The sequence below is a fragment of the Manacus candei genome, unplaced genomic scaffold (genome assembly GCF_025592945.1).
Source record: "Manacus candei isolate 608988 ecotype Guabito, Panama unplaced genomic scaffold, ASM2559294v1 h1tg000067l, whole genome shotgun sequence".
Classification (NCBI taxonomy): domain Eukaryota; kingdom Metazoa; phylum Chordata; class Aves; order Passeriformes; family Pipridae; genus Manacus; species Manacus candei.
In genome coordinates, this window is record NW_026138115.1 from 4414189 (window position 1) to 4430055 (window position 15867).

At 37.5% G+C, this 15867-nt stretch overlaps 1 protein-coding gene across 3 annotated transcripts in view; it reads right to left on the reverse strand.

Annotated features, from left to right (window-relative positions):
- Positions 1 to 3929: 3929 nt before the first annotated feature.
- Positions 3930 to 15867, reverse strand: part of TDP1 (tyrosyl-DNA phosphodiesterase 1) — a 41546-nt gene continuing 29608 nt past the window's right edge. For 2 of the 3 annotated variants that reach the window (XM_051806635.1, XM_051806636.1), the window contains 2 exons: positions 15380 to 15494; positions 3930 to 4413 (listed from right to left, as the gene is read on the reverse strand). In XM_051806635.1, coding sequence (XP_051662595.1) covers positions 4340 to 4413; positions 15380 to 15494 — 189 coding nt within the window. In that variant the 3' untranslated portion in view covers positions 3930 to 4339. Of the gene's footprint in view, positions 4414 to 15379; positions 15495 to 15867 lie in introns of those variants that run through there. The other variant, XM_051806637.1, reaches the window with a different exon arrangement.

The following is a 15867-nucleotide window of genomic DNA, read 5'->3' on the forward strand; positions in this document are numbered from 1 at the left end:
TACTTTTTAATTAGAGATCTCCTTTGGAAGTGATTAGCTGGTACACTTAACCAAAAATCACTAATTATCTTGGGAGGAGCTATGGGAGAGCTGAAATACACTCCTGAGCAAACTTTATACATAATGAAACATTCTGCTAGAGGAGCAGGAATATGAAATAGGGAATTATGGAATTATTTAAGTTGGAGAAGACCTTGAGATCATTTAGTCCAAGCCACAATCATTAACACTACCAAGTCCACCACTAAACCATATCCCAAGTGCCACATCTACACACCTTTTAATACCTCCAGGGATCTTAACTTCATCACTTCCCTGGGCAGTCTGTTCCAGTGCCTGACAACCCTCTGTGAAGATTTTTTCCTAATATCCAATCTAAACCACACCTGGTGCAACTTGAGGCCATTTCCTCTTGTCCTGTCACTTGTTACGTGGGAAAAGAGACCAAACCCTACCTTGCTACAACCTCCTTTCAGGTAGTTGCAGACAGTGATAAGTTTTCCCCTGAGCTTCCTTTTCTCCAGGCTAAACACCCCCAGCTCCCTCACCTGCTCCTCATAAGATTTGTGCTCCAGACCCTTCACCAGCTCTGTTGTCCTTCTCTGGACATACTCCAGCACCTCAAGGTCTGTCTTGCAGTGAGGGGCCCAGAACTGGACATTGGGTTCAAGGTGTGGCCTCACCAGTGCTGAGTACAGGGGGACAATCACTGCCCTGGTCCTGCTGGCCACACTATTTCTGGTACAAGCTAGGATGCCACTGGTTTTCCTGGCCACCTGGGCACACTGCTGCTCATGGTCAGTTGGAATGCTGCTCCTTGCCTTCACAAACCAGAAGGCACTTAGCAGATAAGATGGCTGAACCTGGCTATATAAAACAGATTTTCAAAAAATGAGAAATGTGAAAACTCTTTCCATCTCTTTTACTTCAGTCGCTGAAGTGTGGCATTCTAGTCCTCTTGGGGAAGACAACAGTTCACTTATAGTTAGGGAACACCCTATAGGGGCACTTTTATTTGAAGGTATTTGCAAATTAATTTCTACAATTGGAAAAGTGAGGCAGAGATAGACAGGGCTTAGAAGCCCCTATAAATGGCTCTTAAAGAGCTGTCCTCAAGAACAACTTCCACTTTTGGAAGTCACTTTGCACTTGCATGCTGTTTATCTTCCATCATTTCAACAGGTAAGAAAACCACTGTGAGGCTGACAGCTTAGTTTCTCAAACTGCTGACCAACCAACCACAGTTCAGAGGTAATAATTTGCAGTTAAGGGAGAACTAAGACACACAAATCAACTTGTTTAAAGACAGAACAGAGTCAGAAAAAAAGTTGGTAAAAGACTCCAAGAGCCTCCAAGCATTCCTCCATCCTAAACAGTGGAAAATACTTTCAACTAAAGGATGAACTTTTACGTTGATTAATACAGTGGGATCACAATACCTTGAAAGCACTGCAAACGTATTTAGAGAGCAGTAATCGGGAATTAGTTTGAGTAGTGATAAATTTTTGATAAACAGAGAAGCAGAAAAGTATATTACAAAAAGAAGATAAGCCAAGGATAGAAAAACTGGAGATTAACATGGGAACTTAATTCTCTGAACTTACTCAGCTCCTTTCAGCCTCCAGTACTTTCCAGTTTCTTTCTTTGCCCTTCAGGATGCCAGTTACAGTTGCTCAGATTAAAAGAAACTCAGAGGTAAGACAGAGGGAATGGTGTGACCACTGTCAGTGTTTGGCTAAAATTCTGACATCCTGGGGCACTGATTAATTCCACAGCTGTAGAATGTCAGCAAAAATATCTGTGGGATTAGGCAGCATCTAGCACCATAAAGAACATTACATCTCCATTCTAGCTTTTGTCAAACACACGCATTAGGTACCCAGAGTATGAAACAAAACATTTATTAGGGTGGTATGAAAAATATAATTTAAAAATACTCTGACAAGAAAAAAATTAAAATCTGGACAATCAAGAAGCGTTTTTAAGTCTGCCCTGGGACCCGAGAACATGCAGGTCTAGAAAATTGTTATTAAATAACATTTTCTGGCCAAAGGTTTTCCCAAGAGCCTTCTGTCCAGCTCCAGTGAGTACTGAAGTGCAGCTCAGTTTGGGTTGCATAGGACTGGCTGCAAAAGACTGTTGCCACCTTGGAGTTTTAGTTATCTTTGGACAGGTTTTTTTCAAAACAGGTTTTCCTTGTCTTTTTGGAAGAGAATTGTTTAAACAGTTAAAACAGAACTACATGCATGTAATTTTCAACGAAACTCAGCCTTTATTTGAACCATTAGACTCACACCACATACTGTCCAACAAAACAAACCCCTCACATTCACTCTTCTTTCCCCTCTGCCACTCAGCACTGCCTCACTTCCATGCTTACTCCATTCCATAGCCCAAGTTGCTTTGGGTCACGGCTTTTGTTGGAAAGATTTCCTGAGTGTTTTCCTACTGGAACTGATCACTTGGTTTATTTGTCCCCAAAGGCAGACTTTGGAAGGATCTTCTGACACTTTCATTAATCTGAGCCTTGAAGAGCTAAAGTTAAATCACACCAAGTTCCTGGACACTGAAAGATTCCAGCTGGAATTTACCAGGAATGCCTCAGAGCTGGTCAAACCATTCTATGACAAAACCAGAAATACTCATATATGTAACATTAATAAATCACATCCTTCACAAATTCAGGAAAACCACTTGTTAGCCATCCTTCTAGAGCTCTTAAAGCTTTCCTCATGTAAAGACATCTTCCTACTTAGAGAACTTCTCTAATTCTCACAGAATGAAAATTACTAAAATAGTAACACTGTTAAAAGGAAAGTCCAACAATGAAGTTGCTATCTCAGTTTTTAGAGCACAGCGCTCCATTTCCAAGTTGCCTTCCCTGATCTCTGTCTTTTCAGGTTTATCAGGGACAGAATCAAACAGTTTCTGCACGTAGCATGAACAGTAAAGAGTCTGCATACAGAAATGAAAGGTGAAAGCAAAAGCAATTTTCCTATTTGTTCCATGGACATCCCAGCAGCACTCTGATCCTTACTCAACTCACACTATTTGCAAAGTTCTCAAAACCAGATAAAGCAATAAGAATGATTACTGAGCCTCTATATTGCCAACATGAGCTAAGAAATGAGCAACCTAAATACCCACATTTCTGGTATTTGCTGTGAACAATGTGTAAAATTCCTCTCTGATATGGGCAAGCCTATTTCCCTATTTAGATCCATTTGTCCCTTGAATATGAGACTGTACAATAATTTCCCCAACAATGAGTCAAAGCCATAACCTTTCTGAGAGAACTTGAGTGTAACTAGAGAAGGTAGAAAAACAGGGAAAGGAGCTGAAAGATGGAAAAGAAGCAGTACTTGAAAGAGTTTCTCTATGGATTGGTCTGGGATGGTATAGGAACACAAAAGACAACTTTGCCTTGCTAGGCAGACGCCACGACAGTTTCCTAAACATGCACCTTTTCTGTGGTAATTTTTGAATAAATCAGGAACAGATATTAGACAAATATTAGAAAGTAGTGCTCTCCCAGTGTACTTCAAACCATCTTGGGGATGACACTGCAAAATGAATGCAGTAGCAATGGAGCAGCTACCCAGTTAGATTATTTGGGACCCAGAGTAAAACACTCTGAATTAAGTACCACACTATACTACAGGATTGCCAGGTTGCAGGATCAGTTGTTCATACATCCCACAACACTGTTTAAGACTGCTCTGCAGCTCTCAAGCCCATCCAGTGTAATTTAGTGTTTGGACAGTGTCTGAGTGACTGTAAGGCGGAAAAAAGATTAGGAAATAACTGAGAAGCCACCAAATAATGCAAGAAACCAAACCAGTGAATATTAGTGCTTGCATTACAAGTGATCACTGCAAAGCAAAATTCCAATCCAATTTAAAATGCATACACTTAGAAGATGGAACAAGGATATGTAAACAAGATTGACTTTATTTTTATTTAAATCTTACATACAATAACATTTATTCCAGGTAGTGGGGTCAACTGAACAGTCTCACAGAACAGTAATTTTTAAATTCCTTACAGCTAAAAATGCAGAGGGAATCTCTGAGAACAGTTCTAATCTTGAAAAGCATATTAGGAACCACAGTAAGGAAAAAACATATAAAAAGGTATTAAAAAATGCAGGTCCCTTTACAATAATATGGTTACAGATCCTCCAAGAATCTCTCCATTATCAACATTTTAATTTTTATTTCAACTACAAATTAGCCATTGTGACAAACGTTATAGCTTCCAGAACAGAAATAAACAATCTTGCAAGTAGCATGGCGGGCTCAGTGTCAGCAAGTGAAACATCACGAAGTACTAGAAACATTCATGATGGAACCCACATATTTCCATGTGTATCAGGGGCATCAGTGTAAGGAATATTCCAAATCCAGGGCTGATCTGTAAACCAAAACAAAAATATACTTATGACAAATTCATTTATTAAGTGCAAAATTTTGATCTTTGTCCCTTCCCTTTGGAGGAAGAGGAAGGTCAAAATTCCCACTGATTTTCAGATAACTTCATGTGCAATTTCAGTTTACTGGAAATTTTTGTTCAGCTATTTTTTAAAATGGTAAGATTTAAAGCTTTCAAAAGGCTTTGCTTTTCTCCCAAAATATAATTTTTAAGTATAGTTACCATAACCAAACATGCTCTTTACCAGCTGTATAAGAATTTTATTTCAGACAATATACAATTTATACAATAAACTTGGTTTGGCCCAGTGGCAGCAACTGTTGTACTGCATATCTCTTAACCCATGGGATTATAAGTAAGTGCTGTAATATATTAATATTTTTCACATGGACGGTAAGAATTCAGTACCTAAAGAATGACAGTGTCTGACCTTTGAAAAGTTCATGTTCACCCCTCACTTCTTCAAACATTGCATCTTTAGATGAGCAACAGTTCTCAACATACAGTTCCCTCCCTCCCACTTCTCGGAATACTGAAGCTATTCCCACTCTTGGGAGGAGAAAAGGCAACACAGCAGGAGCCAACTGCTAGCTCTGCAACCTGCTCTAGGCTCTCCTTCCTACATGTTGCAGAAATGCAGCTGCTCTACAAAGCCAAGTTATTATTCTATTTCTCTCAGGCTACTCCTACTGAAATACAGAGAAAAATCCTTCAACCCTTTCAGTGAGTTTTCTCAATTAAGAAATTTTAAATCTAGCCTGCTTATTTTCTCCATCTATAAAATGAGCCCTGAAGGAAGACAGTGACATTAATCTGTACAATGCATAAATTAAACCGAATTGTACCAAAGATGATGGCAGTAGCTACTGATTATGATTATTGTTGTCCAGTTTTAAGTTTACAGGATCCAATGCCAGCTCTCAGAACACTAGAACTGAGAACTACTGTAGCAAGGAATGGAGAGAAAGGAAATGACAGAAACAGTAATGAAGGGCTGTATAAATTACACAACAGCACATTGTGACAAATATCACACCAATTAAACATGGGGCAGGGAGAGCATTGCTACTAAGTACTCATTATTATTTGCTACTACAGTGTCCTTAATTCTAGTACTGTAGTTCCGTATGTTGCAGCAAAACATATCCAAGCAATGCAAATGGTTTACCAAAGTGTCTGTTTACAGCAGGAAGAGGGTGATAGGGTAATTGTTTCCTTTTGGTTACAGTGGACAGGTGATTTCCAAGCATAAAAAAAAAATAAAAAAAGGTGTGAGAAACTGGAAGAAACAATAGCACTTAATTCACAGTGCATGGCCAAAAGAGCTCCCTAGGATTCTGGCTCAACTACAGGATACCTAGACTTCAAGTGATCTCTTAAAAAGATTAAAAGAAAGTAGTACCACTATTTCCCTAAGCTTCTTTTATCAGTCTCCTGCTGGAGAGCCATGTGTACCATCTGTATTTCAGGTGAATACACTACCACATAGTAAACATTAACAGTTATAAAAACAGGTATGCAAATGTTGGGAAAAGCACTGAGCATTTCAAATGTACATTCAGATTTGAACACTGACATCTGTCTATGACATCAGAATAAATCCAGTCCCACTCAAGCACTGGAATTTATCACTCAGAGAATATTATGTAACTTGGAACTATCGGTTTTCGCTATCATCTGCAGTTACTCTGTTAATTCAGCAAAACATGCAGGTAAAGGAAGGCTTAGATGCACAGAAATAACTTCAGCCATCCCCTTAAAGCACTCTGAGAGGCCTCAGTACCTAATTTAGTTCTTTCTAATTGTGGCTATCTAAAAGTTTTCTCAAGGTAGCTATTAATGTACTTAGAACTTTGTTCCATTAGTGGAATGTTGTTGCTTTTATAAGCCACCTGATAATATTTTAATAAGTCATGTGTAGAACTATTGCTCAAATAAATTATAATTCAGTTATTTTTAAAATATCAAGTAAAATTTAAAATTATTTATCACTTTTAATAGGAACTATATCAGCAGGAGAAAGAGACAATGATTGTGTAAAAATACTGTATGACTCTAGCAGCTTACTGTTGCACACTAAAATGATTGCCAAACTTCTCAAAGTTAATTCCTTTGATCTTCTGGGGGCAAAAAAAGAAAAAGCTCCATTAAATAAATTTTTTAAGTGTCTTCAACATATCTGCCTTCCACACATTTCAGTGTTTTTTTTGTCTCACCCACACCTCACAGCAGTGGGCCGGTACCACTTCTTCCCTCTGGCCTCAGGTATACACAGCAGAACTCCAGCACTAAAGTTAGCATCCAGTAAAATGAACCAGGCCATTCCAACCCCACTGCTACTTTCAGGTTATCTGAAAGCTCAGGTAAAGCACTATTTCAGTTGTACTCAGGCATACTTTTGAACATCCTCTCACAACTGAATAGACTATCATATTTTATTTAAAGATAGAGAGGCCCTGGAGTACAAGGCAAGTCTTTTTTTTTTGAGCAACACCTGATTAATCACTCAAAGAATCCATGCTGGCAGGCCATCTCAAACCTACATATTCTCATAAATGTGACAGATGGCAGTACAGTCGAAACCAGGAACACGCAGTTGCATAGTAAAGTACAGAACACAATTAAAGCATCTTTGTGATTCTCTTCCTACAGTGTAAAATACAGGTGTCTTTTGCACTGTGAGTGGAGACCTCAGTGAGAGAATTCTTGGTTGATTTCTAAACCCAGAGAATGGATTCTTAGATCAACTTAATTGAAAAATGTAGCTTCAAAGTCGCAAGTATTCACATATATAGAAAGGTTACTCACAAAAAACCAGAGTTCTTCAAGTCATTCTGCATATACATTCTAACACGGCAAACTCACTCCCTCCTGCATGAAGCTGGAAAGCTCCCCCTTTAGAATTTGCAGAAGGTACACACTACACTTCAGTCTCTCTTCTCCCCTCCCTTTGGACGAGCATGACATTTAAAACGGAACTAATCTTGTTCCTCTCAACGCAAAAATCATACCTGTAAGATCTTATGAAGAAGGAAAGGTAGATGGGGAATTGATGTGGAATCTATAATAATATTCACAAACAAGGCAATCATTCCTGAGGGTCAGGACAATGACCACTTGTGGGGGGAGTATAAAGCACAACCCAGTACTGAAGTTTAAACACATGATTTGTTTTGTATCTCAAAGTGTTGATGTGATGAGAAAAAAAGTCCTTTGCACTTTTCTGAGGCCTCTCCCAAGTTGTTATAAAAACACCTTGATATACTTATGTATTAAAGTTTCAAGTTGCCCCCATACCACAGATGATTTCCTCAGTCAGTAAACTGTGTAATATCTAAATAACAAATTAAATGATATTCCTTGACTACACCAAGCAGCTTGTACCTTTTTCCATGCAAAGTTACAAAGAAACCCTGGGCCTGTACTCCTTTGTGTAATGTAATCTGCTGTAAGAAACTTATCAACAGGGTGAAACAAAAGTAAGAGGGGAATCAGCCCCCAAGCACTCTAAATGAAATGCTGTGCTTTCTTTCATGAGAGGAACAGGTCAACTTGTATTGGTAAGAAAGAACAGCAATATTACAACTGAGATATGATGCTGGAGCTCAATGAGAAGATAATGTTATACAACAAAATTGCAGTACTCATCTGAAAGATTCTACAGGGAAATAAAGATCTGAGTACTATCAAAAGACACAAAGAAATTTTACTTATAAAGATATCTTGCCAAGTAAGATAGGTTGTTGTGTTTCCAAAAAACCAGACTGGATAATTTTCAGCTTTCCTTCCAAGGTACTCTACAATTATACTGCTAGTCTACAGGTTTCATTTATGTTAGTATCATTGACACTGCCTGAATCTGTTGGTTAACAACAGAGGCATTGAAGAGACTGTTGTATCTATACAGTTTATCTGTCGAGATAAAATTTAGTACTGTCAGCTACCAGATATTGTTAATTTTAAAAAATTCTTTAAATGTTTTGCCCTAAAGATGCATCTGCTGCCCACAAATGACCTTCTGCTGTTCAGCTGACTTTTGGAGGTGATCAATTGGGATTACTCAAAACAGCAATGTGCAAAGAGTTAATAACATACATGTTACACACAACAAATGTTATCTGCTAAAAATTAATGAGTCCTTTGTCACGTCAGAGTAAGAATGATCTTAATCTTTATTTTAAAACTGCCAGATGTAAAATAGCCACGTTATTCTCTGCAGCAATGAAAGACGCAAACTATGCATATCATGCCTAATATAATTGTTTTGTGTTGGTAATTTAAAGCAGCTGTGAAGAAATACTCAGAAGGAAAAATGCCCAAGTCCTCTGAGCAACCTTGACTCTGACCTGTCAGGATGTCATACTCTTACATCTCCTCAGACTTCACCTACAGATTTTGCACTCTACACAAGACGGCTCAAATCACATTTAAGTTCTATAACTAGACTGGGCATCATACATGCATCCTAAGAAAGAAAAACCAAACTAAGCTGCTTTTTAAAATTCTTGAATTGGCCAACTATTGAAGCAAAATATCAACCACCTGGTGAATCTGCCATCTTGTGACGGTGCTTGAAGAACGTTTTGGAACATCTCCATTAGTCAAACTCAAGCTTTGAGCTCAAAGAAATTGGTTAGTAACATATGCAAAACAGATCAGATGATCTAGTGGCTCCTTCTGGTCGTCAAGTCTGCAACCTATCAAAACATTATATAGAAGTGGTCAAACTAAATGGTGACTAAATGGTAACTTAAGTTTCCTCTCATGCAAAGTGTTAATTTCTTCACAATCATTATAAACAGCTTCCAGGCAAACAGATATTCCCATCTACCCAAATTTTACACTTGGACTCTGGGAGGCTATCTGAGGAATTATCTGATGTCAAGCTGCCTTAAGAGAGCTTCAGTCTCAAACTGCAGATTTACCAGTCAATAATAATGCTTTTGGTTCTGCTGAGGAAGGAAATCGATGCCAACACAGACGAGACTGGTTCCAAACCCAACTCCCTGCCCCTTGTAATGAATTACAATAACAAAATGTACTTGCTGCTTGAAAAACTGAAAATTAAACTTGTAAACATACTCATATTTATGTTCACCATTGCTCTGAGTGTTAAATAAGTGAAATATTTTCTATTCAATGTATTACTATCACTAGAAACAGGACTAGCTCCTAGTTGTCATCTTCTCAGAACAAAGGGTATTCTCTTAGACTTTGTACTGTATTAAGCATACAGGATGCTACTAGTCTAGTTCTTTCAAACTCCAGGAAGTACACAGGTTTCATGTAGCTATGTGATATTAACTAGAAAAAGGAGGTTATTGAAAAATATGAATGACTTCCCCAGAAGTCTTCTTTCTTAATGTCTTAAAAAAATATTTGAATTACTAAACAGAGAAAGTGACGAATTCTAGAACTTTGGACAAGAAACAAAAGGTGGGAAAAAGGTAGAGACCACATACAGTGACGTTTTCCCAGAACTTATTTGACCTCCTGAGGATACACCAGGTCCTTGTGAGGGAGCTCAGAGTAATGAAGAATTCCTCTAACTTAGCTGGACAAAACACCCATCTCTTCTTTTAAGCACTGTGTTATTAGGACAAGGCAGGATAAATGAAAATCATACCAACTCTTAAATAACAGGATAAACATAAATACCTAAACCTACCAGAGCTGGAGGCAAATATGCCACTAATTTCTTTTCTTTTTACCCAGCACAACAGTTTCTATGTGACAAATGAGATGCAGTGTTACTAGTTCACTGAAATCACTATAAATATTTACCGACTGTAATTTGCCATACTCCCAGTTCCCACTCATTGAAAACTAGACAAAATTTCAAACACTGAATATCTCAAGTTACAAGGAAAAGGTCAATTTGCTCTTCCACGTAAGCGTGGCTATGGAACGTTGAACAGTGAGCAGGGCCCTTCATAAGGGAGAGAGCTGTTCCTGTGCAACATGTTACAGATCCTTTTGTGCATCCTTAAGAACATGAAATCATGGCTGTCAGAGGTTGAAAACTTCAGCTAGAGAACTAATTAATTGTTAAGTGGGCTGTTAATTTCTCCTCAATGCTTCAACTTGCATTAAAGCTAATTTCCATCTCATTTCCCCCCCATTCTTCCAGCCTCTCATAGCATGAGATTTTACTCATGTTTTAGTCCCTAGTTACCAAGGGTAAAATAGATTTTCCACTGGAAAATAATGAAATACATTTTAGTACATTTTTACAAGTTGTTAGAATCATTCAGGAAAAATCTTCACCACAGAGCAAAATAACCAAAGGCTAATGTAATTCATATAATTGGCATGTAGAGAGACTAATATGTAGCTTCACTCTAACTTCAGATTAATCTTGACTGAGTTGGAACATGTCTTATTTTATTGTATACACATGTTTTCTCTACACTATTAATCAACTAAACAATCTATTTCTTTCCTTGATTTAAATACATACACTTAAAGAGAAAATTAAATGAGAAATAACTTATCAGAATGCACTTACCCCCCTCTTTTATAGGATTCTCCTCCAGAGGGTTTAAGAAGTTCCAGAGCATTTTGAACTAAGAGCTCAGAAAAAGCTTATATAAATTCCTACCTTGTAACCCAGTTAACTCAATAGTTTTTGCTGATAGATCTATTTTTACTTCATCCCCTTTTCAGCAGTGGTGTAAAGAGAGTTCTGCAACAAGTACATGAGATAAATAAACCTAAAATCTGGCAGAATGACATCATAGAGAAATGTTTCAGAAATGTATCACCTGCTGAGGTTTCCCTTAAAGAGCAGAAAACAGTCAATTAAGCAGAAATCTAATCAAAGGTAACTAGAAAGCTAAGTGCAACTCAATAGGAAAAAAGCCCAGATGAAGTAGCCCAAAATACTGAAGGTTAATAAACCAACAATATGTTCAGTGACTCATTGAGTTAATTAATCACATAATCATTATTTTCTGACAGGTTTTTGATTCACAAATATTTTTTTCAAAGCACTTTAGTGTTTGCTAATAGCTTTGATGGGTCGGTTTGTTTGGTTTTTCGGGTTTTATTTAATCATCATATATAGTTACAATGAGCTACCTGACATGAAAATATTTCTGGTATGATTCCTCTCACAGAAAAAATGTTAGCAACTCCTCATCTCAACTTGAAGTGACAATGCTGCTACCAGCTATGGTTTGAGACTCAGTTAAATTCTATTCTTTGTTCCCTTCAGGAAGGTCAAATGACTCGGGTTGGTAGCAGCAGGTAGAGTTTACCTGTCCACATATTGTCTAACATGTCTCTGTGCAAGTCTGAAATACAGCTGAAAACTTTAATGAAAGAAATGAGAAAATTTTAACTACGTTATGTGTCACAGAAATAATATATCATAATTTCTCTACCGGTGACATCTTAAAGCACATCAATACATCCTTCTCTGGTTACAGCTTAGCCTATGATTACATTTCAGTGATGGATAATCCATCTCTCTGGGAGAGAAAAACAGGCAAAACCAAGAAATTATGTCTCACAATGATCTCAATTTATATTCTAAAAATCTTTGGGAGAAGCAGAGGAAGAAAATCTTCAAGATTGTTTCTCCAAGAGATCCTATTTTCCTGTTTTGCCTAAAATTGATTTTTAGAATGAAACCTAAATGAGGCAAACCAGGCAAAGGTGGGCAAGACTTCTGTATCTTTTTCCTCCTACTATATGGGTGAGAGAAAAGTAGGACAAGGACCAAATTATTTCATTATTATTGAACTTAATGGACGTTAAAAGGTCATAGATCAACCTCATGAATTATTATGGCTGAATCTAGGCAGATTATTTACATAATTTACTGATAAGTTTATTAGTGTATGTACTGAGATCTATTTTATTGCTTCTCAAGATGCATTAACTTCACTGTAACAGTTTTCATGCTCAAGTCCTGTCCAATATGATAAACACCAATTAGTATGACAGAAAGCCTTTGTGACAGAATGACAAAATCTCTGCAATTAAATTAGTTCCACAAAATATGAAACTGCTTTTCTTTCCCTTTGTTACATTATATAATAGAATTCTCCAAGTATATTTGATCCATGACTAGAATCTGTACAGGAAAAAACAATGTACTTTGGAATACCTATATTCTACTTAGAACTTTACATAGCAAATACACAGCCTTCTTCCTGACCATCTCTTCATTATTTCACCCGCTTCTCCTCCCTCCTGCTCCTAATAGGAATTTTCTGATTATATGAAAGTGATGTGTATTTTGTTTTCCCATGGTTAGAGAATCTGAGTTAATGGAAAATCCCCCAGAGCCTTTTCTCCTTCAATTACAGGGATCAGTCAATATGGTTTCTTTAGGGAAAGGATAATTACTTGCATTTCTGCTTCTCAAGACTTTATTAAAATAAATCTATTTATATCACTCTCCAGAGAGTTTGAGAGTTGACAACTGTATTGTTAAGGGCAGATTATTTTATGAGTCCATCCCACAACATGGGAATTCTTTAAACATCTTTTCCACAATGAGGCCAAGGAACTGAAATAGAATATTCAGGAAAGAGATGTGAAAGGGCACAGGCAGCTGACTTTACTTCCACTGCCAAAGCCTAGACAACCTGAATTCTGACATCTGTTCATATCACCGGAGAAAGTTGGAACACAAAACCTGAACTAGTCAAATGAGTCCTCTACAGAAGTAAGTTTTCCATGCAGAATGTGAAAAAAGTTAATGTGAAATTTTTTTTTGCAATGAAGTTGAAATACGCATAAAGCTCACTGACACAGTAGGTTAAATGCTAGAACTAAACCAAGAATAATATTAACTATACAAGTACGTTTTTGCACAAGGAAGACAGTACATGAAACACATTTAAGAATACACACAAATTCTAATTGTTAATCTTTGTTTTAAAATTTAAAAAAACCTAAGTATGACCTTTTAGAAAAACCTTCCAAAACCGTGAGTTTGAGCATCAGTTAACAAGCAGACAGTGCATACATATCCTAGGGCACAATTGCTAGTTGTAGTATGTTCTTGCTCTGTAGTTGGCTTGTAACCCAGGCACAACCCCTGCCACTGCTCCCCAACACATTAACAGTACTAAAATGGATAGAGTTGGTTTATACTAAATAAAACAGCATAAAAAGCTTTTATTATCATTTCTACATTGAGCCAGTATTTTTTCTCTGGGAAAACTGAAATACCACTTAGGACTTCTTCTAGGTAAGTAGTGAGCTCTTGAGAGCAGAACAATCATTTTTTCCAGGCTACAGAACATACATCATATTGAAGAGGTGAATGCCAGGCTGTGTAGCTGCTGCCATACTTAAGGTTTTGACTTCTATGATCATGGACCTACTGATGAGAAGTCAGGTTTGCTGGAAGCTGAAGGGATTCACCTGACCAAGTGGGGCAAGAGCCTCTTTGTCAACAAGCTGGCCAGAACTGTAAGCAGGGCTTTATTCTAGACTCAGTGGTAAAAGAGGATGGAGATTTGAACAACACAGAAGAGCCAGAGGCTGCTGCTGCATTAGGAAACAACAGGGAAACACCTGTGAAATACTGCAAAGGAATTGGGGCTTGTTCCTCTAAAAAGGTGACATGATCAGCAGCCCAGCTGAAGTGCCTGTACACCAACGCACACAGCCTGGATGATACACAGGAGTTGTAAGCCACTATGCAGCTAGAAAGCTGTGATCTAATTGATATCACTGAAACTTGGGGGCACAAATCACATACCTGGAGCACTGCAATCAATGGCTATCAGCTGTTCAGGAGGGACAGGCAAGGAAGAGAGACAGGGATTTCATCTATATATAAAAAAGTGTATTGACTGCACAGAGCTGTGCTTGAAAAGCTGCAATGTGAGTGAGAGCTTGTGGGTCAAAAAACTGGAGGTCAAGCCAACAAAGGAAACTTCATGATTGGTGTTTACTACAGGTCACCTGATGAAGAGTATGCTGGTGAAACCTTCTTACTTCAACCACAGCAAGAAGCATCATGCTCACAGGCTCTGATCCTGCTGCAGGACTCCCATCACCCTGAAACCCTTTTATTTACTATATAAGACTCCACTGAAGTCTACTGACTTCTTAGCGTTTAAACATTGTTTCTCCCCACATCATTTATTAGTTCAAAAATGTACAGAAAGATGTGAGTTTCTATAAACACTTACTGTTATTTCAAGCTCTGCTATAGAGGATGTCTTTTTTAGATTAAGGTTTCTCAAAAGAGAAGTTACAATCTTTTGACATTATCTTTAAGAACAAAAATACAGAAATTGACTCTTACCAAGTATTTCAGGTTGTGCATCAACACTATTATCCTCAATATATTTTTAGATTTTTGTGCCGTCATCACCACATAGCTGCACTTCCTTATCACTTTCCTGATTTGTATATTCCAGAGATAGTCTCGGAAACTGAGAAAGTTGAGATTTTGTAAACCTCTTTAAGTGTTATGAAATATAGCCTATGAAGTATAGAATGGATCAAAAGCAACTCTTCTTCTGATTTGCAGCAATTCTTTCACATTTGCTCTATAGTATTTTCTTAGTACTCCACTTCCAGAGGATTGTTTTTAACTCATGCCTGCTCGCTTCCAAACATTCCCCTTTCAACACTCCTTCCTCCATTATTTCTGCAGAAAAACATTTTGATTACATAAAGCATATCTACTTTCCTAATGCACATAAGAACCCTAGAGGAGGAATGAAAAATAGTGTTGAAGTTGTTAATCTAAAACTTAAACAACAATAAAGAAAAAAATTAAAACTAAAGAACTTTATAGTTGCTTTCTTTGAAGTCACTAGCAGAACATGGACTGATACCATATCAAATACAGTCATGCCACAAAAATGTTAAAATAAAGCTTTAGAACACAGCAGTATTCAGTTGACTCAGAATTACTCAAATTAGTTTGCTTCATGTATAATACACCCATTTTTCTTCTGAAGACACATCTTACCTTTGCTTCCATACTGCTCTGGTGGCAGGTCATAAGGTACAGGAAAATATGTTGCTGAATCTTTCTTTTCTGGAAGCTTTCTTCCTCCTACATGAAAGTATCCTTTGTCCAGTCCCTGTGAAAGTAGGGAAACATATAGAAGAAAGACTTATTAGTTTATGGGGAAAAGACAAACCTAATCGAGAATAGATGCTTTCTCAATAAATTATTTTAATAAACAAAATGTTTTGCCTCCATTACTGAGATTAGATACTTCCTGAAGCACCTTCCTGTCTTCAGCTTCCCTTACTTCTACTATTTCAGGCTCTTCTCTAGTACATTCACTGGCTTGGCCTCACACATGGATATACTCTGTCTTCTCCGACCATTACACATATATCGATTTCCATATTCACTAGGTGAGTACCTTTGGTGTTTAATATTTAACTAAAGTGAAAAGCTTTAAAAATTCTCTTTGCTGCTTAGTTTCACCATGAGCACAGTAGTTA